Consider the following 22565-nt stretch of genomic DNA (forward strand, 5'->3'; position numbering starts at 1 on the left):
GGCCAGGGGCCGAGGGGACGCTGCAAAGAACCAAGATTAATGCCTACAGTGCACCTCAGACGGCACTAACCCCCTACTGGACTAAACAATATCCATCATGAATAACATATCTAGGCTTTCGTCTTTAGAAATACCTGCAATAAGAACAGCATTATCCATTAAATACCATTTACATTAGAACATCTCATATAAAGCATTTTCGTCTTTTATATACTATAATATAAATAACATATCCTCCAAACGCCATTTTATTTATGACTCCATCGAAAAACACTGAGAACTACATTTTCATTACCATCTCTCGCTCATTTCTTCATTTTCCATTTACATCACTCTTGAAAATACACCTATTCACTTATCTGCACACCTGGCTATATACATCTCTTTTTTGCAATTCGGCACGACATTCTAATTCCTTTTTTGTCTACCTCATCATTGGTAGACATCTCGCTTCAGCTGCCAATCAATCCAAGCGTCGTTTCTCACTCGGAGATTTGACATATCATTCCCGCGCCTCCTTTCCAATCCAATGTAGCTCTTGCTTGAACGATAACCATCGACGTTCCCGCGGACGATAAGCAGTGACAAACTGGACGAAGACACGAGGAACATCATCCCTACGAGAGACCCATCGGAGATTCGTGATTAAAAAACGGAAGATGATCCGCCCTTCGGCCTGCTTGATTAACAAGTGGTCTCGTCGATACGCGCGCTCGCGCGCTAGTTTGAGAGTTCGCATGGATACACATGCATGTATACTACTACATGCACGCCAGCACCAATACGGCAATTCCCCCAAACTCACTTATGCAAAGCTACGCCAAACTATAATCTCCTTACACTGCATTCCCTTTCCTACACATAAACACACACATGTAAGGGAAAACATCATCAAATTTTCCCCAAACAAACTCAGGTATGAAAGCATGCATACCAGTCTCCACGTATACCTACACAGAACAAACATTCCAGTTCCCCTAATTATACATAAAGGGCCAAGTAATACCAGCCGACCTCCCTTCAGCAAAAACACAGACATGCATGTCCCTATAAGCCCCATTCACCCCTACACACACAGAGGCTATAAATACAAAACACAACACAAACCCATGATTCCAACACCCCCACCCCCCGCAGACGTGAATGTCCTAAAAAATAAACGTTATGTGTTTATGCTTATTAGATAGTGCAACATAAACATGATCTGATAATTGTGTCCATTTCGATAGGGACGCGATACCTCTTTAACACTTTCCGCTCCAGCGCCCGACCCCTCTCGACCCTGCTGTCACGGGACACTTGAATTCCGACCTGATTAACCCTTTTGCACCTAGTAACTCCACCCACTCTAAACTTCTCTCTCTCCTCAGTGCTGTCCCTTCATCGTTGTTCCCATGGACACTCATTCCTCTCAAAATGTTGCTCTTGTCCAGCACTACCTGGGGAATTCCTAGTTGGACGAGTGGATTTCGCACTCAGCTACCAATCCGGTGGTCCGAAGTTCGATTCTCGGCTCTGCCAACGCGGAACCAGAGGAATTTATTTCTGGTGATAGAAATTCATTTCTCAATATAATGTGGTTCGGATCCCACAATAAACTGTAGGTCCCGTTGCTAGGTGACCAATTGGTTCCTAGCCGCGTAAAAATATCTAATTCTTCGGGCCAGCCCTAGGAGAGCTACTAATCAGCTCAGTGGTCTGGTTAAACTAAGATATACTTCACTTCACTATCTGGGGGTCTGAATGGCTCTCCTTTGATGAAGAAACAACGGAAGCTGCTGATCGGAAAACTTCCACTGGCGGCTGCAGACGGGGATATATAAGGGTCCGGGATCGCCCTTATACGTTCTAAGGGCTGCTCTATGAGCAAGAGCCTATGCTGACAAAAGGCCAGCTCAATCAAAAACAACAAACTTGTAAGTCAGTATCCAGCCAGTGCCTTGGCTTACAGACCTTACCTTACAGACCTTACATCTTGTTCGGGTTGCCCCAGGTCCCTCAGTGTGAGGCACCTCTAATGTCTACCAGAGAGTTGCTAGTACATCTTCCGGTATATTTTGCATCTTCCAATCTTGGATGGTCTGGGATGCAGTTTAGATATTTGTCGAGCTTATTCTTAAACACATCTACGCTCACTCCTGATATATTCCTCAGATGAGCTGGCAACGCATTGAATAGACGCTGCATTATCGATGCTGGTGCGTAGTGGATTAATGTCCTGTGTGCTTTCCTTATTTTTCCTGGTATAGTTTTGGGCACTATTAATCTACCTCTGCTTGCTCTTTCTGATATTTTTAGTTCCATGATATTTTCTGCTATTCCTTCTATCTGTTTCCATGCCTGAATTATCATGTAGCGTTCTCTTCTCCTTTCTAGACTATATAATTTTAAGAATTGTAGTCTTTCCCAGTAGTCTAGGTCCTTAACTTCTTCTATTCTAGCTGTAAAGGACCTTTGTACACTCTCTATTTGTGCAATATCCTTTTGATAGTGTGGGTACCATATCATATTTGCAAATTATTCCAAGTGGACTACGAACATATGTTTTATAAAGCATAATCATGTGTTCAGCTTTTCTTGTTTTGAAGTGCCGTAACAACATTCCCATTTTTGCTTTACATTTTGCCAACAGAGTTGCTATTTGATCATTGCATAACATGTTCCTATTCATCATCACACCAAGGTCTTTAACTGCTTCCTTATTTGTGATGTCTCATTATTAGGTCCCTTATATGCATATAGCTTTCTTTCTCTGTCTCCATAATTTATTGATTCAAATTTATCAGAGTTAAATACCATCCTATTACCTCTGCCCAATCATATACTTTGTTAAGGTCTCTTTGTAGAGCGTTCCTATCTTCATCACAAGTAATTTCTCTACTTATTCTTGTGTCATCTGCGAAACTACTCACTACCGAATCCTTCACATTATTGTCTATGTCTTCAATCATAATAACAAACAGTATTGCAGCTAACACCGTACCTTGCGGCACACCGGATATTACCTTGACTTCATCCGATTTCTCGTCGTTTGCAATAACTATCTGTTTTCTTTGTGTAAAAATTCTTTTAACCATCTTCCTACTTTATCCACGATATTGTGTTTTTCTAATTTTCTTCGCTAATATATTATGGTCTACTTTATCAAAAGCTTTTGCAAAGTCTAAATAAACCACATCTGTTTCATTTCCGCTTTTCATATTTTTGAATATGTTCTCACGATGGACTAACAGTTGGGTTTGTGTACTTTTTCCGGGTACGAAACCATGTTGTCCTTTATTAAACAAATTATTTTTTATTAAATGTTTCATAATATTTTTCTTCATTACCCTTTCATACACTTTCATAATATGTGATGTTAGACTCCACAGGCCTATAATTACTTGCCTCTAGTCTTGATCCACTTTTGAAAGTAGGGGTAATATATGCTAATTTGTGCTCATCATAAATCTTGCCTGTATCTACACTTTGTCTTAATAATATTGCAAGTGGCTTTGCGATAGAATGAACTACTTTCTTTAACAAAATAGCAGGAATTCCATCAGGCCCTGCAGCAGCTCCATTTTTAATTTCATTAATAGCCTGCACAATATCAGCTTCATTAATATCTATGTCAGCTAAATATTCACTATTTTCATCCCTTACTTCTATATCATTATCTTCATTATCTATTCTAGGGGTGAATTCTCTCTTATATCGTTCTGCCAATATGTTGCAAATTTCCTTTTTTTCATTCGTTAATCTCCCTTCAATTCTCAGAGGGCCTATTTCTATTCTTCTTTTATTCATCTTCTTCGCATATGAGTATAATAGTTTGGGGTTTTGCTTGATATTTAATAGGGTTTTTTCTTCCAAGTCCCGTTTTTCATTTTCTTTTGATTGTATAATCTTTTGTCTCTTGCATTTTCTATCTTACTTTTTAGTTCTCTAACTTTCCATGCATTTTTTTCTTTTGCAAGAACTTTTTTCCACTTTCTGATTTTCTGGAACAAGATCCTTCTGTCTCTTGGTATGCATGAATGATGTTTACTTTTCTTCTTCGGTATATATTCCACTATTTTTCTCCAATATTTTATATAATATCTCCGTATTTACCCTTATGTCATCACTTACGAAAATGTTATCCCAATCTTTGTTTAATTCTTCATTAATTTCTGACCATTTTATATTTTTACTGTAGAAGTTGTATTTCCATATCCTTCCCACTTTTTCATTTCTTGCTTATCTCTATTTTCACTTGCTTTGGAATGAACTGTTAATTCTATGCACATTATGGTCTGAAATATTCGCATTATAAACTATTATTTCTTTAACATAATTCATCTCGTTCACAAATACTAGGTTCTAAAGTATTTCCATTTCTTGTTGGCAGGTGATTTATTTGTTGAATGTTGTATTCTAGTAGCATATCTAATAGCTTTTCAAATTGCCTCTTATCTTCTGCACTACTATTACTCTCTTTTTTATATGTATAAGTACAACCACAATCTCCTATTCGTTCTTTCCATTCTACGAAAGGAAAGTTTGAAGTCACCAGATAGGAGATAGTCCAGTCCTTGTGATTTCTACATATATCATCCAATTTTTCAATTATTAAGTCAAACTCTTTAGTATTAGGAGGTCTATATATTACTATGTTCATCAATTTTTCAGATTCAAATTCTACCGCTATTAGTTCACATTCTGAGTTACTATATTTCTCATATAATTTTTCCTTGTTTTTTGTCTTTCCCATATATTGCGGTTCCCCCTTGATTCCTATTTTTTCTATCTGATCTATAAGTTTGGAACCCTTTTATTTGATCATCATTCCCAGTCTCTTGGGAATACCAGGTTTCACTTATATTCATTATATCTATTTTCTTTTCATTTTGGGTTGTTATTCTAAGTACTCTATTTTCTTTTGAGTTACTCGTAACTAACCCTGCGCATTCATCACTATGATGGTTTGCGTGTTTTCTCCTTCATTTAATACTGGTAGTAATAAGGATTTTCCCATGTCTCTTTCTGTTTCTGGTATGTTGTTCTTTTTTTCATTTTCCAGAAATTCTGACATTAAAAAATCCAACTTTTCCATAATATTTGATCTTCCTTCATCAATAATAATATTCATTTTGTGTCTGAATCTGCAATTTTCCCTCCGTTTTTTTTCTTGCAATATCCTCTTGCATAATAAATACAGTTATTATCTCTTGGGTATAATTTCGGAGCTGATGCTTTGAAATTTTTTGCTGACACCTCTGCATATCTCATTGGTGGTTTGCTTTTCTCTTTTACCTGATATTCTTGATTTCTCTCTTTATTTGTTTCTTTCTTATTTTGGATTTTATTACTTGGTTGGTTATTTATTTGATTATGATTCATGGCTACAGGTGCATATATTTGCATTTTTTGTCGAACTTACATCCTTTTCCTTCTTTTAGGTTTTTACATATTTTTGGATGCAGATCTCTGCAATCATCCCCATATCCATCTAAGTATGCACATTTACCATATATTTCATAGTGTTGACATATCTTAGGATGTTTGTGTAAATCTTCTCCAAATCTGCAATTCCCTCTTTTCAAAAGGTTGCAGATTTTGTCTTTCTTGTCTATTTTTTCCTCTTTCCCGTCATTGTATAGATCTGGGTAGAGCCTCTTCGGGATTTGCTTTTCTGTTGTCATATCGTAATTTATTTCTTCGTAGGTATGCTGCTTTATTGCCTCATATGTAGTATCAATGAGTATCTCTGCATCCATACTTTTTATCTTGTTCTTTGTTTTCCTTATTTTTTTCTGTCATTTCATTTTTGTTTACTTCTCTTCCGTTTTCCTCTTCTTCTTTTTCTTCTTCCTCTTCTCTTCTTCTTCATCCTCAACTATTTGTACATACAATCTTGATTTAATAACATTGTCTATCCATGATAGACATGTTGAACAAAAAATTCTTGTATCTTTTCTCAAATCTTGTATTACCTCAGCACACTGTGGATGGGTCGGAATGTTGCATGCAGCACATTTTCTGATTAGGTTTTGTGGATTGACTATGCTATACCAAACCTTACACAGTTTGCATGCTTTTGGCATTCTTTTTCCTAATGCATCAATTAGGATATTCACAAGATTCACCTTATTCATTTTCTTTGTCGGAATATGTTGGTTTATGTATATTTTCTTTATGAGTCTCTTGACCACTTGGATTTTATTTGGAACTTCTTCAATTATTTTCAAGATGTTTTCATTAGATTTGTTCCAGTTTGAAGGATTATATCCTTCTAATATATCTATGAATGCTTTTGTATCTTTTTGGTTAGGACTGTTGCTGATTTCATAGATGAGAAATGCCAGTTCCCTTCCTGCTACCTCATCGTATTGCGAATCTGCTAAACACGCCAAATTACGCCACCTCTTCTCGCAGTTGGAACTTACTGCCATCTTGTTCTGATTTATAGTATTACACTTGATAAACTAACTTAGAAGACGCTTTATCCTACTATTTTCACACAGTAGAGCCTATAAGCCCTTCAACACTGGACTCATGCTCCAGCCGAATCCCCTATCTCATCATCACAGCCAAAACCTTCTACCATCGGCTTTGTGCAATCCGTCAATCAGGTCGCATCCTACTAGAGATGTACCAGATATCTACATCAGCATGCACGGATCATCCACGTTTTTTATGAATATGCATCCTCATCCGCACTGATAATTTCTTAACATCCGCATCCGCATTATCGTTCCGAACAACATCCGCATCCACAGTTTGAGAATGTGGATATGGCGTTATCACCCTCTGCTCATTGTTCAATAGTTCATACTCAAAACATTGTAGCTCAAAGATTAAATTATTTTTTTTTTCTGATTTGCTAAATTTGGCTTTTTTGCTGTATTATACAGAATACTACATGATACACAATTACACATTCCACACATTATATACTTTATAAGTAGCTCTGTTATAGCATATTTGTTTTAAAGCATATTTGTTTGATAAATTTCATGTCATTTACAGCAGGTGTAAAGGCAGGGTATTACATTCTTTAATTAACACTCTCTCTCTCTCTCTGTCTCTCTCTCTCTAAAGCAAAGAATGGCTTTGAGTTTTGTTACCGTCATCATGCAGTGAGCATGAAATAACCTTGTGCTAAGACAACTAAAATGTTCATATGAGGGTATACTCACACACACACACACACATACATAAGTATCACTTATGTTTCTACTTTCAATTAGTACATCGAATATTATGTGGTAACATAATAATTTTGAATTATCTGGCTAGAAATCGTCTTTAATTAAACATATCTAAATTATTTAGATTTACAAAGCATCCGCATCCACGCGGGTATTGTCATCAAATATCCGCATCTGCATCCGCAAATTGAAAAGATTGATATCCGCATCCACATTCATATCCGCAAATATAAAAAAAAACTATATCAACATCCGCATCCCTTGGACCCAACGAAATCATGGGTGGCACACGACAATATATATATATATATATATATATAATATATATATATATAATATATATATATATATATATATATAATGTATGTATATATATATTGTGTATATAAAACCAAGCCTACAATACAGATTCCAATTACAAAATACCAATCGCAAAATACGGTAAGAATGTCGGCACAAAATACAGGTCCCTCCCATCCCCATAAAACAAAATACGAAGTTCAACCAGAATATAGCAATTTAAAAAACAAAATGGAATCTCATCTTGAATTACAAATTCCAGGTACAAAATACCAATTCCCATCATAACGCAGCAATTTCAACCATAGAAAAATAAAAAAATATACACAAATAAAGATATATAACCGACTAGCTTAGAATGGAAATCTTAACCCGCCCCACCATGAAAGACCAATCACCGCCTTAAAATACAAATCTTTATAAGAGAGATTTAATCAAAATACTAAGTAAAAACGAAATCATCATTGCTAAAAAGCCCGTCCTGATAGTAATAATAATACAGCTTCAAGTTAAACCTTTAGACGGGAGCAAAAGCAAAGCTGAAATTCCAAAGACTGACTAGAAATTTTTGTTCAAAAAGACAAAATAAACTAGGGGGTAAAATGGCCGATCAGCAGGCAAACACGTTCAATTTCCAACTTGGCGACTCGAACACTAATTCTATGTCTATATTACACTACATCCACGTTATCTGTATGTTCGTATGTTTATCAAACTCCTCATTCAGCGCGAGTCCACAATATCCCATGAAATAAGATTCACATAATATACAGGAATACAGAATTTAGGCCAGAGGTCAATCGCTGGGGATCTATGAGGGCATTCAAGGGAAACAGAGAGGAGAGGTTTGAAAGGTGTAACAGGAGGAAAACCTCAAAGCAGTTGCATTATGAATCAATTGTTAGGAGAGGGTGCAAAGTCAGATAAAAGAAAGAGAAATATGAATGGAGGTACAGTAAAAGGACTGAAATGGGTTGCGGCTTGGGGCCAAAGGGACGCTGCACAGAACCTCAAGTAATGCTCAGAATGCACTGCGTGAGGTGCACTGACGGCATTACCTGAGGCCAAAGATGCAATATGAACAGTCATTAAAGCTCTGGGGAAATGAAATAAGTATTGTCATATCCGTAGACATTTCCATTGTGACTCCCAAAGGATTTTACGAAGACAAATATCAAACTTATTCTCCCTTTGATATTTTCGACGAGTACTAAGATTATTCTTCGATTTAATAATGTTCTTAAATAAAACTTACGCAAAAAATACTAGTCAACCGAGCGGTAATAAGTGAATAAAGGACCTGATACGCAAAATGCGAGTACAGTTTTTAAGTTTTTATCTTCGTTCCATGCAGCAAATATATTCCAGTTCCCTTCCCCCTCGTCACACTGAGTTCTGTCTCGGTAATTTGTGTCTACGCTTTACTTTCCACGTAATAAAAAAAAACAATAAATAAATAAATAAAAAAAATGAGCGGTTCAGAACTGAATCGCATTAGAACCACGTCGTAAAAACTCCACAAGGGATACTTTCGGGGGAAATCAAATATATTTGCAGCAAAGCGGAGTTTGCGATAAGACGTGGGCGCTTAACGGAGAATTTGGCCGGCGTGAAGTACGACTGGGGCGTCTAAAAAAAATATAAGTAGACAACGAAGTTACCTCGGGGCAGCTTCCGTATGACTGCTTCAATGATCACCTCTCCAATGGAAGTTGCGCGCATGCGCAGAGGATTCACGGCGTTCATTGGCTACCGTATAGTTCATGTATGCATAAACATACGTCTGCATATCCTGTATACATCCTATATGTATACATAGAAATCTATATTGTAATTTAACCAAATAATAATACGATACATATAATATATAAGAATATATATTAAGTATTTTATATATATATTTTATATATATATGTTATATATATATAATATATATATAGATATACTATATATCTATATACAACTGACAATATTAATGCGAAAGATTACGATGGATTCTAATCTGCTGCGATGCTCAGTTGTCTAAAGAAGGCGACGCAACTAGTATATGAATGGGTAACAAATAATAATAATAATGCTTTCTATTATTAGTATCATTATTAGTGTGCGCAATAAACCTAACAAGTATATAGTAAACTACAAATATATATGTAAACTATACAAGAAAAGACTTTCCTCCTCATCCAATCAGGTGTTCGAAAGCCTTTGCTTGTATATTTCAAATAGCAACATAGTTTTTTTATTATATAATTGTGGATTTTTATTACACTGTTTTTCACGGGACTGCGAATTTCTCAGGATTGTCATTAGTAGTAATCAATGACAACACAATGCTTTCAGGTGGCAACTAGTAAACACTTCTGGTCCCGGTCCAGACAAGATCATTGCCTGAAACCGCGGGAGACCAGTGACGGACCCAGCATAACCCCTCCCCAGCGACAGAGGTCGACCTGGGCTGCGAAGGGTCAAGCTAACTTCCCAACGTAAGAGACACGTTAAGTGAGGGTCCGAAAGCACCTAGGAAATCCTCCGTATCTCTCTCGCCAGTCGCTCTAAACTTTCTCATCCGTTACACTGAAATATCACAGCCAATTATTACCCAGGAGCGAACGGGAGCATATTTCGTCTCTGTACAACTTCATGACATCTCAGGTATTTGGAATGCTTCGTGACTAATATATATATATATATATATATATTATATATATATATATATATACTATATATATATATATATATATATATAAAAGGTGATGTGCCACGGAGGAAAATGAAAAGAGCGAGAATTGCCACAAGACCTTTCGGTCTACACGACCCTTTACCTGAGGCACAACTGATCAGAACAGAGCAGAAACAGTACAGGTAGACCGATAGGTCTTGGCGATTCTCGCATTTTCATTTTCCTCCGTGGCATCACCTTTATATATATATATATATATATATATATATATATATATATATATATATATATATAAAGCATCACGTTTTATATATTTCGTTATCAAGTTATTCATATATATAAAATATATATGTGTGTGTGTTAGGACACCGGATCTCTCGCTAGCTCGCTCCCACCAACCAACCGCGCACCAGTCGACCCAGCAGTCAACGAACACCACAGACGGTTCACTGGGTTCCAGAAAAAGGACGTGGGGGTCTATCATCCTCCTTCTGGTAGGATGACCTGCGGAATAATTCATAGGGACGGCAAATGGGATTTCCCGAGGTTGCACACAGAAGAGAGGAAATAAGCATATTTCGACTGCCCCTTGGCATTTAAGAGACATTTTAGGACAATTGGTATTTGTTTTGAAGTTCAGAGCGACTGGCGAGCTGGATATGGAGGATTTCCTGGTGTTCGAGCGCTTCTGCAGTTACGGCGGCGTCTCTTATGTTGGGTAACTTGACCTTTTGCGATCCACGTCTGCTTCTGTCGCTGGGTATGGTGGGGGCGGGGGCATTATGCTAGGTCGCCCGCCGGTCTCCCTAGGTTGCAAATGGTTGAGTCTGCTTTATTTGAAATCGTTATGTGTGATCAATAATAATAATAATAATAATAAGAATAATAATAATAATAATAATAATAATAATAATAATAATAATAATAATAATATGGTGGAAGTAAACCCTCTTTTAAATGTTTTATTAAAAGTAATTGCTGCCCCAGCTACGTTAATTTTATAAAGGTTCTTCTCTATTTTTCTAATTGTTTTCTCGTTGTTGCTTACACTGGTGAGCAACAAAGAGAAAACAATAATTAGAAAAATAGAGAAGAACCTTTATAAAATTAACGCAGCTGAGACACCAATTACTTTTAATAAAACAACTGATAATAATAATATCTTTATTATAAATATATATTTCCTAAAATTTCCTGCAGTTACCATCTGTCCATGTGGGAAAGTTCAAACGGAGGACATTGTATTGAAGAATCCTGACTATCTATCTATCTATGTATCTATCTATCTATCTATCTATATATATATACAAATACATACATACAAACATTGTCTCATGTTAAACTTCAACGCTTGAATTGTGTTGGAGTGTTCCTTATACTCATGTTGACTACAGAGATTTTAATAATATGAGAGTCAACATCAGATTCTCTCGAAACACACACACACACAATATATATATATATATATATATATATATAATAATATTATATATATATATATGTGTGTGTGTGTGTGTGTGTGTGTATATATAAACATATATTAGATCTATATAATATATATACATATATATATAAATATATATTATATATATATCTAATATATATATATATATATATATATATATATATATAGAGAGCTCTCTCTCTCTCTCATCTCTCTCTCGCTACTTCCGGCCATGAGCTGGAGAATAGATTCAGCGCGACCCCTGTCCCTCTCCGGATCCAGGGGGCGGCGTCCCCTACAAAATTTATTTACGAGACAGTTCCTGCAAAATCATCCCAGCTCTCCTCCTCTCTCTCTCTCTCTCTCTCTCTCTCTCTCTCTCTCTCATCTCTCTCTCTCAGCTAGTTCTTTCCTTTTGTCTGAAATACCAGTATAGGAATCTGCACCCAGGAAAACAGTCACCTTCCCTTCCAGGTTCTCAACGCGAAGCTATCAAGAGAACTGGATTATTTTTCCCGTCAAAAAAATAAAATAAAAATAAAAACAACTCCAGCGAGCAAACAATCTCAGGCAACAACGAAATGGTTTCAAAGCTCGCGAGCAAGAGAAACACCCTTAGGACAAGGTTTCCAAAGCGAACATCCCTGGCGAAATTGATCTGGACGCATACAAAGGAGCGGGAATCACAAAGGAAGGTTTTAATTTCCAGGACGCGAAATGGAAACTGTTCCAGGTTTATATACATCATCATATATATATATATATATATATATATATATATATATATATATATATATATATATATATAACTCTCTTAGACAAAATAACACGTTAACGCCACGATTTTAGAAACAACATTTCGACTTTGGGTCGAAATAATATGTAATATATATATATATACATTATATATATGTATATATATATTATATATATATATATATATATATATATATTATCTAGCTCTCTTTCTTAGACGTCCTTGTTCTTAGACAAAATAACAACACTGTTAACGCTCGACTTTCAGAAACATCATATTCGACCTTAGGGTCAAATGTCTACCGTTTTTCTTCTTTTAACTGTAAAATTAATTTTCTGTTCTTACTCTCCTCCACAGGGCTCTAGGCTAACCTCTGATTGCCTACGATTCCAAGATGGACTCGTCTTTTTTCTGTGAATATTTTAAAAGAAAGCTGCTTCCCGTCTGGACCGGTTTTCAAGACACTTCGCACACTAGAGACGAGCAATCAGGCAGTTCTCCCTCCAGCTCTAGTTTACAATGTCCCTAAATTGAATTTTTTTAGCTTACTCGCGAGAGAGCCTACAAACGAATTAGCGGTTTTGTTTGACTGTATGGTGCTTTTACGTTGCATGGAGCCAGTGGTTATTCAGCAACGGGACCAACGGCTTCACGTGACTTCCGAACCACGTCGAGAGAGTGAACTTTTATATCACCAGAAATACACATCTCTCACCCCTCACTGGAACGCCCGAGAATCGAACTCGCAGCCAACGATCTGGCACGCCAACACCATACCCACCACGCCACTGAGGTGGTGGTTAGGAAGTGCTATGGCAAAGCTTAAAAGGGTCTGAAAAAGGTCGTTGAGTGAAAGATACAGTAATTTTAGGATAGGATATTTTTATGATTTATTTATTAGAATGAAAATGAAATAATAAACAATGTGCATGTTAAACAGTACAGAACAATTATTTCTAACAAAATATAGCGTATTTTAATCTTTGTTCGTTAGATTTCCGCACGTTCTAATTGACGTTAAGTTAGGGATACAAGGTTAACAACTTAATGCGTGTGAGGGGAAAATCTTGCACGTGTCCCGAGTAAGTAGGACGTCGGATCACGCCTTGTTACAAATCTATGCCTACATACATAATCACATCAACCGTGCATCTGATGTCTAGTCTCGTCCCTGACGACGCTCCTGATTAGCTGTCGATAAGCCAATCGCAGGGCTGGAAACTCTCAGGCTCTCTCGAGAGAGTTCACATAGGCAGGATGTACGTTCCACCTCTCCTGAGGGATACGTCTTTCAAAATCTCTCAGGAGATATGGAACATGACATCCTGCCTATGTGAACTCCCTCGAGAGAAAGAGTTTCCAGCCCTGTGATTGGCTTATCAACAGCCAATCAGGAGCGTCGTAAGGGACGGGACTAGACATCAGATGCACGGTTGAAGTGAATCTACTATAGTACGCATTTTCTGAAACAATGTTGGTAGCAAAATGCTTTCACGGCGCTTATAATACTCATCGTCCCTCGAAGAATGTTTTCGAGTTATGAAAAAATCGAGGAAGATGAGATGGTTGACGAAATGGTGGGGGAGGTCTGCCTGAATCGGCTGCCCCTACAGAAACCCCCACATCATCTGGTGCTTCAATATTTTCTGAGGACAGTCTCCAGATTTGAAACTTCAAGTTAAATACTTTCGTCTTCGTGATATGGGAAGAATTTCGTAAAGAACGAAACCAAGTTTTAAACAACGACAATGGGGCAAAACTTTAAAACTATAAACGACACCGAATGAAACTCAGACAGGTCATAAATAATGAGCGAAACTTTCATTTCACATAATGAATGAAACATCGTGCTGAATGAAACAAGTTTTAAAAAATGACAACGAGGGCGAAACTTTAAAACTGTAAATGACACCGAATGAAACTTATAGATACGTGAACCTTTCGTTGAATAAATATAATGAATGAAACTTCGTAATGAATGAAACACTCTTTAAAACCTGTAATGGATGGAACTTTAAAAGCAACAAATGACACCGAATGAAACTTAAGACACGTCATAAATAACGAATGAAACGTAAAATTGATAAAAAAAAAAAGACGCATAAAACTTCAAAGTTTTTGAAAGAATCATGAATGACACTTACCGTGAGAGTCCCAGGGTTCGTCTTTCACCCGAGCCCCTGTGTCATAACCACCGGGTCTGTCGAAATGAAGGACAGTGGTTGTATTATACACGTACTCAAAGAGAGAGAGAGAGAAGATGAGAGAGAGAGAGAGGAATTACATATGGTCATTGAGATATATTAGGATAATAAACAAATACACATGAGAGAGAGAGAGAGAGAGAGAGAGAGAGAGAGGTTGGGGCCGTGAAAGAGAGTTGGGGCTTTAAGAGTTCTTATCAATCTATTTGCCAATGTGATAAAATGAAAAGGACCCTGAAATATCACTGAATTTCCTGGCCTGAAGCGAGAGAGAGAGCGAGGAAAAAAAAGAGGGAAGAAATGAGAGAAGAGAGAGAAGAGAGAGAAGAGAGGAGAGAGGGATTACATGTGGTCCATTGATGTATTATTATTGAGAATAACAGAAGATGACAAACAAAATACACAATGGAATGGAAGAAAAGAACAAAAATTACATACTGGTCATATATATTGAGATAATAAACAAACCCTTACACATGAGAGAGAGAGAGAGAGAGAGAGAGAGAGAGAGAGAGATTAGCATGTGTCATAGAGATTGAGATAACAGACAAACGAAATACACATGAGAGAGAGCGAGAGTTGAGATCGAGTAGGTTGGGGCTTAATAGTGATATAATCTAATATGCTGATATCTGAATAGAGACCGATATGCACTGAATTTCCTGGAGAGAGAGAGAGAGAGAGAGAGAGAGAGAGAGAGAGAGATAGCAATTACCTGTGATCGTGCAGAGCGTCGTGTAGAGCGGCTCTGTAACTCTGATAGCTAGCGTCCTCGTCCCTGCGACCTCCCTATTTCGAAAAACAAAGAGACTAGAGTCATCTCAGTGTCAGGGCAATTAACTAATTGCTGAGCATAATTCGAAAAGGAGTAATTAAACTGCTGAATTCTGATGCTCTTTCATGCACGGCTTTTTCCTTCCGCAGTCAGACGCATAACGAGGCGCAAATATATGGAATGCTTCAGCTCTCTTACTACAATTCTCCTTGTATTGTAATCTAGTTCTTGTTTATTTATTTGTTTATTTGTTCATTTAACTTTTTTATTTTTTATTTGGTTTTTATTTCCATTGACCTGTTCTGTTTACTTCTTAAAGTTAATGTACACCAAAAATACTTTTTGGAAGCTTGAATTTCAAGTCAATGGCCCCTTTATGGGGGGACTTGTTCCACATGGATATGGTTCATCTTCTGGATATAATAATAATAATAATAATAATAATAAAATAATAATAATAATAATAATAATAATAATAATATATAATTATAAATAATAATAATAATAATAATAATAATAATAATAATAATAATAATAATAATAATAATAAAGTTAATGAAATAATGAGACTAATACACACCACAAACAAATAACCTGGCATATGCAGGGGCAAAACTAATAGCAGAACGCATGGGGATACAAACACAACCACCACCACCACAACCAACACAACAGAAACCAAAACAGCAACCGCCTTGGAAAAGGCGCCTGAAAAGACAAATCTTGGTGATGAGTTCTGGTTTGATGGGAAAAGAAGCTAAGAATCAAGAAGACAAGGGAGGAACTGAACGAGAAATGCAAACCAGTAGAGAAGGGACTAAACAACGCAACAGAAGACATAAAACAGACTACACAACACAACAGAAGATGTAAAAGACTAAACACAATAGAAGATATAAAACAGAGGCTTCAAGCCAAAGCACATGAGATCCAACGGTACATGAACAGGAATTACGGATACCAACAAAACAAACTATTCGGAACCAACCAGAACAGACTGTCCAGCCGCTAACTAAGAGGGGAAGGAAACCACCAGGAAATTCCTGAAGCCATAACAAGTCAGAGACTGGGAAAACCCCAACTGGAAAGCCTCAGGTCCCGATGAAGTCCATGGACACTGGCTCAAAAACTTCAAGGCCTTACGCCCACAAATAGCAGAACTACCATGCGCCAAAATGGATGACCACAGGGAGAGCATCTTTATTATAGAAAGACAAGAACAAGGGAAATATAGCAAGTAACTAAAGGCCTATCACCTGTCTACCAGTAATGTGGAAATTACTAACAGGTATCATCATCAGAAGGCTATACAACTACCTAGAGGATACAAACACTATCCCCCACCAACAGAAAGGTTGCAGAAGGAAGTGTAGGGGCACAAAAGACCACCTCCTGATAGACAAAATGGTAATGAAGAACAGTAGGAGAAGGAAAACCAACCTAAGCATGGCAGGGAATGACTACAAGAAAGCCTTCGATATGATACCATACACGTGGCTAATAGGAAGCCTGAAAATATATGGAACGGGAAAACGCCATCAGCTTCCTAAACAATACAATGCGCAACTGGAATACAATACTTACAAGCTCTGGAATAAGACTACCAAAGGTTAACATTAGGAGAGGGATCTTCCAGGGCGACTCACTATCCCTACTACTCTTCGTAGTAGCCACGATTCCCATGACAAAAGTACTGCAGAAGATGAATGCTGGGACCAACTCAAGAAAGGAGGCAACAGAATTAACCATCTGATGTTCATGGACGACATCAAGCTGTATGGTAAGATCATCAAGGAAATAGATACCCTAATCCAGACTGTAAGGATTGTATCTGGGGATATCAGGATGGAGTTTGGAATAGAAAAATGTGCCTTGGTCAACATACAAAAAGACAAAGCGAGACTGAAGGGATAAAACTACCAGATGGGACTAGCATCAACCACATACATGAGTCAGGATACAAATACCTGAGAATAATAGAAGGGGACGATATAAAACACCAAGTGATGAAGTACGCGATCAGGAAAGAATAAGTATGCAGACTTGAGGCTATACTCAAGTCAAAACTCAACGCCGGAAATATGATGAAAGCCATAAACACATGGGAAGTACCAACAATCAGATACAGCGCATGAGTAGTGGACTGGACGAAGGCACAACTCCACAGCATAGACCAGAAAACTAGGAAACAAATGGTAATACACAAAGCACTACACCCAAGAGCAAATGCAGATAGACTATACATAACACAAAAGGAAGGAGGGAGAGGACTACTTAGCATAGAGGACAGCGTTAGCACTGAAGACGAGTGGCTAAGGAGTGCACGGGAAGAACTGATAAACGTAGACGAAGACCCAGAAATATACAGACAGGAGAATGACAAACAGAATGAGATATGGCACAACAAAACAATGCGGACTAGACTACAGAGGGGAGAATTCAAGATGGAAACCGAAGGAATGCTAACAGAGGCACAAGATCAGACCCTAAGAGCCAGATATGCTAAAAGGAAGATATATGGAAATAATATCTCACCCATATGCAAGGAAGAGCAATATGAAAAACGAGAACATACACCACAAAGCAAGCGAATATTCGTCCGGCAATTGCACAGAACCAGTACAAAGAGGCATGCTCCACTGGAGTCTGTGCAAGAAACACCAGCTACCTTGCAGTAATTAGTGGTACAAACACCAACCTGAGGGAGTGATAGAAAACGATCAAGGAAAGATCCTCTGGGACTATGGTATCAGAACAGATAGGGTGATACGTGCAAAAAGACCAGACGTAACGTTGATTGAAAAAATCAAGAAAAAAGTATCCTTCATTTATGTCAAAATACCATGGGACACCAGAGTAGATGAGAAAGAAAGAGGGAAAAATTATTAAGTATCAAGACCTGAAAATAATTATAATAATGTGATCAAATATAATAATTACGTCAAGAGAACAACCACTATCTCATACTGCAATTTGTTGAAATCGTCGTAATCTTGATTCAATTCTTTAAAAATAATGACAAAAGAAAAAAAGAATAACAAAGTTAACATAAAAAGTAAAGTCCTCCCCCAAAAATTCACTGCAGTAAATAACAAAAACTTGGAGAAATAAAAACAACTTGAACTGCATCTTAATCTTTACCTTAATGTCTGGGTATAGAGGAGCTCTCCTTCGGCACAGCATCTGTAAGGACGCGAGGGAATCCTGTGGGAGGTGATCAGGCCCTACGTCTCCGAGCCTCCCGTCGTCTTCCCCGCATCCTACGGGAGGCATCCCGCTGGCGTTGGACGTGGCACTCAGCCCGCCACAGGGGGAAGGACCCGATGCCTCTGCCTTTAAGCCGTCCATACGGAGGAGATCTGCAGGGGTGACAGAAGGACTCAGTCGTGGGAGTGAATCGGTAATAGGAATGAAATGGAATGAAATGGGATATGAGATTTAGGCGAAGTCCAATCGCTGGGCCCTATAAGGTCATTCAGCCCTGAAAGGGAGATTGAGAGTAAAAGGGTTTTAAAGTTTTAATAGGAGGAAAACGATTGTTAGATGAGGACGGAGAGCAAGGTGGAAAAAAAGAGGATACCAACGGCACTACAGTAAAAAGAATGAAAGGGGGTTGCACCTATGGGCCGAAGGGACGTTGCCAAGCAATGCCTACAATGTATCTTGGGAGGTGCACTGACGGCACCAACCACCTAAGAGGGTCGTATGAATGAGTGTGAGCAGTTGTGGAGGTTTGTCAATTTCTCTCTACAAGGGTTATTCAGTTAAAGGATTGAACCAAGGCGGTTTTTCAATTAATCACCCGACCGAAGGAATGCTTCAAGGGAATCTTTCATGTAAATGAGTCAATGCAGTTGGATGTGTAACTGAACTCCGTCAATCAATCGAGTAAAGGAATAAGAGCAGATACTCACGAAACTGAGAGATTACAACTTAAGGTCCTTCAGTCCGTCAAGGAAATCGAATTAAGGGACGTCGAAGAGAGTCTGCCGTGGGATGAATGGGTCAGGGAAATGAATAAAGGGGATGAGGTCTCCCACTCGATCCAGGGAATGGATCGGGGAAAGGAATGCAGGCAAGGAGGTCTCCCGCTCGATCCAGGGGATGGATCGGGGAAAGGAATGCAGGCAAGGAGGTCTCCCACTCGATGAGGTCTCCCGCTCGATCCAGGGGATGGATCATGGAAAGGAATGCGGGCAAGGAGGCTCCCACTCGATGAGGCTCCCGCTTCGACCAGGGGAAGGATAGGGAAAGGAATGGGGCAAGGAAGGTCTCACTCGATGAGGCTCCCGCTAGATCAGGGGATGGATCGGGGAAAGGAATGCGGGCAAGGAGGTCTCCCGCACGATCCAGGGGATGGATCGGGGAAAGGAATGCGGGCAAGGAGGTCTCCCGCTCGATCCAGGGGATGGATCGGGGAAAGGAATGCGGGCAAGGAGGTCTCCCGCTCGATCCAGGGGATGGATCGGGGAAAGGAATGCGGGCAAGGAGGGTCCCAACTCGATGAGGTCTCCCGTCGATCCGGGGATGGATCATGGAAAGGAATGCTGGCAGGAGGTCTCCCACTCGATGAGGCTCCGCCGATCCAGGGGGAGGTCATGGAAAGGAATGCGGGCAAGGAGGCCCAACTCGGAGTTCCCCGCCGATCCAGGGGAGGATCATGGGGAAAGGAATGCGGGCAAGGAGGTCTCCCACTCGATGAGGTCTCCCGCTCGATCCAGGGGATGGATCATGGAAAGGAATGCGGGCAAGGAGGTCTCCCACTCGATGAGGTCTCCCGCTCGATCCAGGGGATGGATCATGGAAAGGAATGCGGGCAAGGAGGTCCCCCCGCCGATCAGGGGATGGATCGGGGAAAGCAATGGCAGGGCAAGGAGGTCCTCCCATCGATGATTCCCCGGGGCTCGATCCCAGGGGATGGATCAGGAAAGGAATGGGGCAGGAGGTCTCCCCATCGATGATGCTCCCGCTCGATCCCAGGGGATGGATCATGGAAAGGAATGCGGGCAAGGAGGTCCCTCCGATGAGGTTCCCGCTCGACAAGGGGATGGCTATGGAGGAATGAGGGCAAGGAGGTCTCCCAACCGATGAGGTTCGCCGATCCAGGGGATGGATCGGGGAAAGGAATGCGGGCAAGGAGGTCTCCCGCTCGATCCAGGGGTGGCGGGGAAAAAAGGAATGCAGGCAAGGATGGTCTCCACTCGATCCAGGGGAGGATCAGGAAAGGAATGCGGGCAAGGAGGTCTCCCACTCCGATCCAGGGATGGATTGGGGAAAGGAAGCGGGCAAGGAGGTTCCCCACCCGATCCAGGGGAAGGGATCGGAAAGGAATGCGGGCAGGAGGGTCTCCCGCTCGACCCGGGGATGGAGGGGTCTCCCGGTCCCATCCAGATGGGGATCATTGGGGAAAGGAATGCGGGCAAGGCAGGTCTCCCCTCACCAGGGGATAAAGGGCGAGGAATGCGGGGCAAGGATGGTCTCCCGCTCCAGATCCAGGGGAATGGAATCCGTGGGGAGGGGAATGCGGGCAAGGTGAGGGGTCTCCCGGGGCTCCGAAATCACCGGGGAATGGATCGGAAAGGAATGCAAGGCCAGGAGGTCTCCGCTCGATGAGTCCTCCCGCCGCTCCGGGGATCCAGGATAATGGATCATCGGGAAAGGTTGAATGCTGGGAAAGGAAGGTCTCCCCAACTCGGATGGTGTCTCCCGCTCGATCCAGGGGATGGATCATGGGGAAAGGGAATGGCGGGGCAAGGAGGTCTCCCACTCGATGAGGTCTCCCGCTCGATCCAGGATGGATCATGGAAAGGAATGCGGCAATGAGGTCTCCCACCGACTCCGATTCCAGGGGATGGATCAAATGAAAGGAATGCAGGACAAAGGAAGGTCTCCCACTCGATGAGGGTCCTCCCGGGCTACGATACAAGGATGGGAATAATGGAATGGAATGGGCGGGCAAGGAGGCTCCCTCACGCTCGCTCCAAGGGGATGGAAATAAGGGGACAAGGAATTGGCAAGGCAAAGGAGGTACCCTCCACTCGATGAGGTCTCCGCTCGACCAGGGGGATGGAATCCAATGGAGGGGACCTGCGGCAAGGAGGCCTCTCACCCAACCTGGATGGAAAGGGTCTCCCGCTCGATCCAGGGGATGGATCATGGAAAAGGAAATGCCCGGGCAGGAGGCGGTCTCCCACTCTGGGGAGGGGAAAGGTCTCCGCTCCCGATCCAGGGGATGGATCATGGAAAGGAATGCGGGCAAGGAGGTCTCCCACTCGATGAGATCTCCCGCGCGATCCAGGGAATGGATCGGGGAAAGGAATGCAGGCAAGGAGGTCTCCCACTCGATGAGGTCTCCAGCTCGATCCAGGGAATGGATCGAGGAAAGGAATGAGGGCAAGGAGGTCTCTCGCTCGATCCAGGGAATAGATCGGAGAAAGGAATGCGGGCAAGGAGGTCTCCCGCTCGATCCAGAGAATGGATCGAGGAAAGGAATGCGGGCAAGGAGGTCTCCCACTCGATGAGGTCTCCCGCTCAATCCAGGGGATGGATCGGGGAAAGGAATGCTGGCAAGGAGGTCTCCCACTCGATCCAGGGGATGGATCGGGGAAAGGAATGCTGGCAAGGAGGTCTCCCACTCGATCCAGGGGATGGATCGGGGAAAGGAATGCTGGCAAGGAGGTCTCCCACTCTGATCGCGGAAGGAGGATACGGGGAAAAGGAATGCTGGCAAGGAGGGCTCCCACTCCGATCCGGCGATGGATTCGGGGAAAGGAATGCTTACCCGACCCCCCCCCCCCGCTCCGCAATGAGGTCTCCCACTCGATCCAGGGGATGGATCGGGGAAAGGAATGCTGGCAAGGAGGTCTCCCACTCGATCCAGGGGATGGATCGGGGAAAGGAATGCTGGCAAGGAGGTCTCCCACTCGATCCAGGGGATGGATCAGGGAAAGGAATGCTGGCAGGAGTCTCCCATCGATCAGGGGGGATGGATCGGGAAAGGAATGCTGGCAAGGAGGTCTCCCCACTCGATCCAGGGGATGGATCTTTTGGAAAAGGAAAGGCTGGCAATGGAGGGCTCCCACCCGATTCCAGGGGATGGATGCGGGGAAAGGGTGCTGGAAGAGGTCTCCAACTTCGATCCAGGGGATGGATCGGGGAAAGGAATGCCTGGGCAAGGAGTCTCCCACTCGATCCAGGATGGAATCAGGGAAAGGAATGCAGCAAGGAGGT

The 22565-nt window shown here is 40.9% G+C and overlaps 1 protein-coding gene across 2 annotated transcripts in view; it reads right to left on the bottom strand.

The window, feature by feature from the left end:
• LOC135195776 (uncharacterized) overlaps positions 1 to 22565 on the bottom strand; it is a 198185-nt gene that overhangs the window by 125214 nt on the left and 50406 nt on the right. For both annotated transcript variants that reach the window (XM_064222248.1, XM_064222246.1), the window contains 3 exons: positions 18477 to 18694; positions 15276 to 15349; positions 14501 to 14556 (listed from right to left, as the gene is read on the bottom strand). In XM_064222248.1, the coding sequence (XP_064078318.1) occupies positions 14501 to 14556; positions 15276 to 15349; positions 18477 to 18683 (337 nt within the window). In that variant the 5' untranslated portion in view covers positions 18684 to 18694. The remainder of the gene's footprint in view (positions 1 to 14500; positions 14557 to 15275; positions 15350 to 18476; positions 18695 to 22565) is intronic.

The sequence above is a fragment of the Macrobrachium nipponense genome, chromosome 16 (genome assembly GCF_015104395.2).
Source record: "Macrobrachium nipponense isolate FS-2020 chromosome 16, ASM1510439v2, whole genome shotgun sequence".
Taxonomy (NCBI): domain Eukaryota; kingdom Metazoa; phylum Arthropoda; class Malacostraca; order Decapoda; family Palaemonidae; genus Macrobrachium; species Macrobrachium nipponense.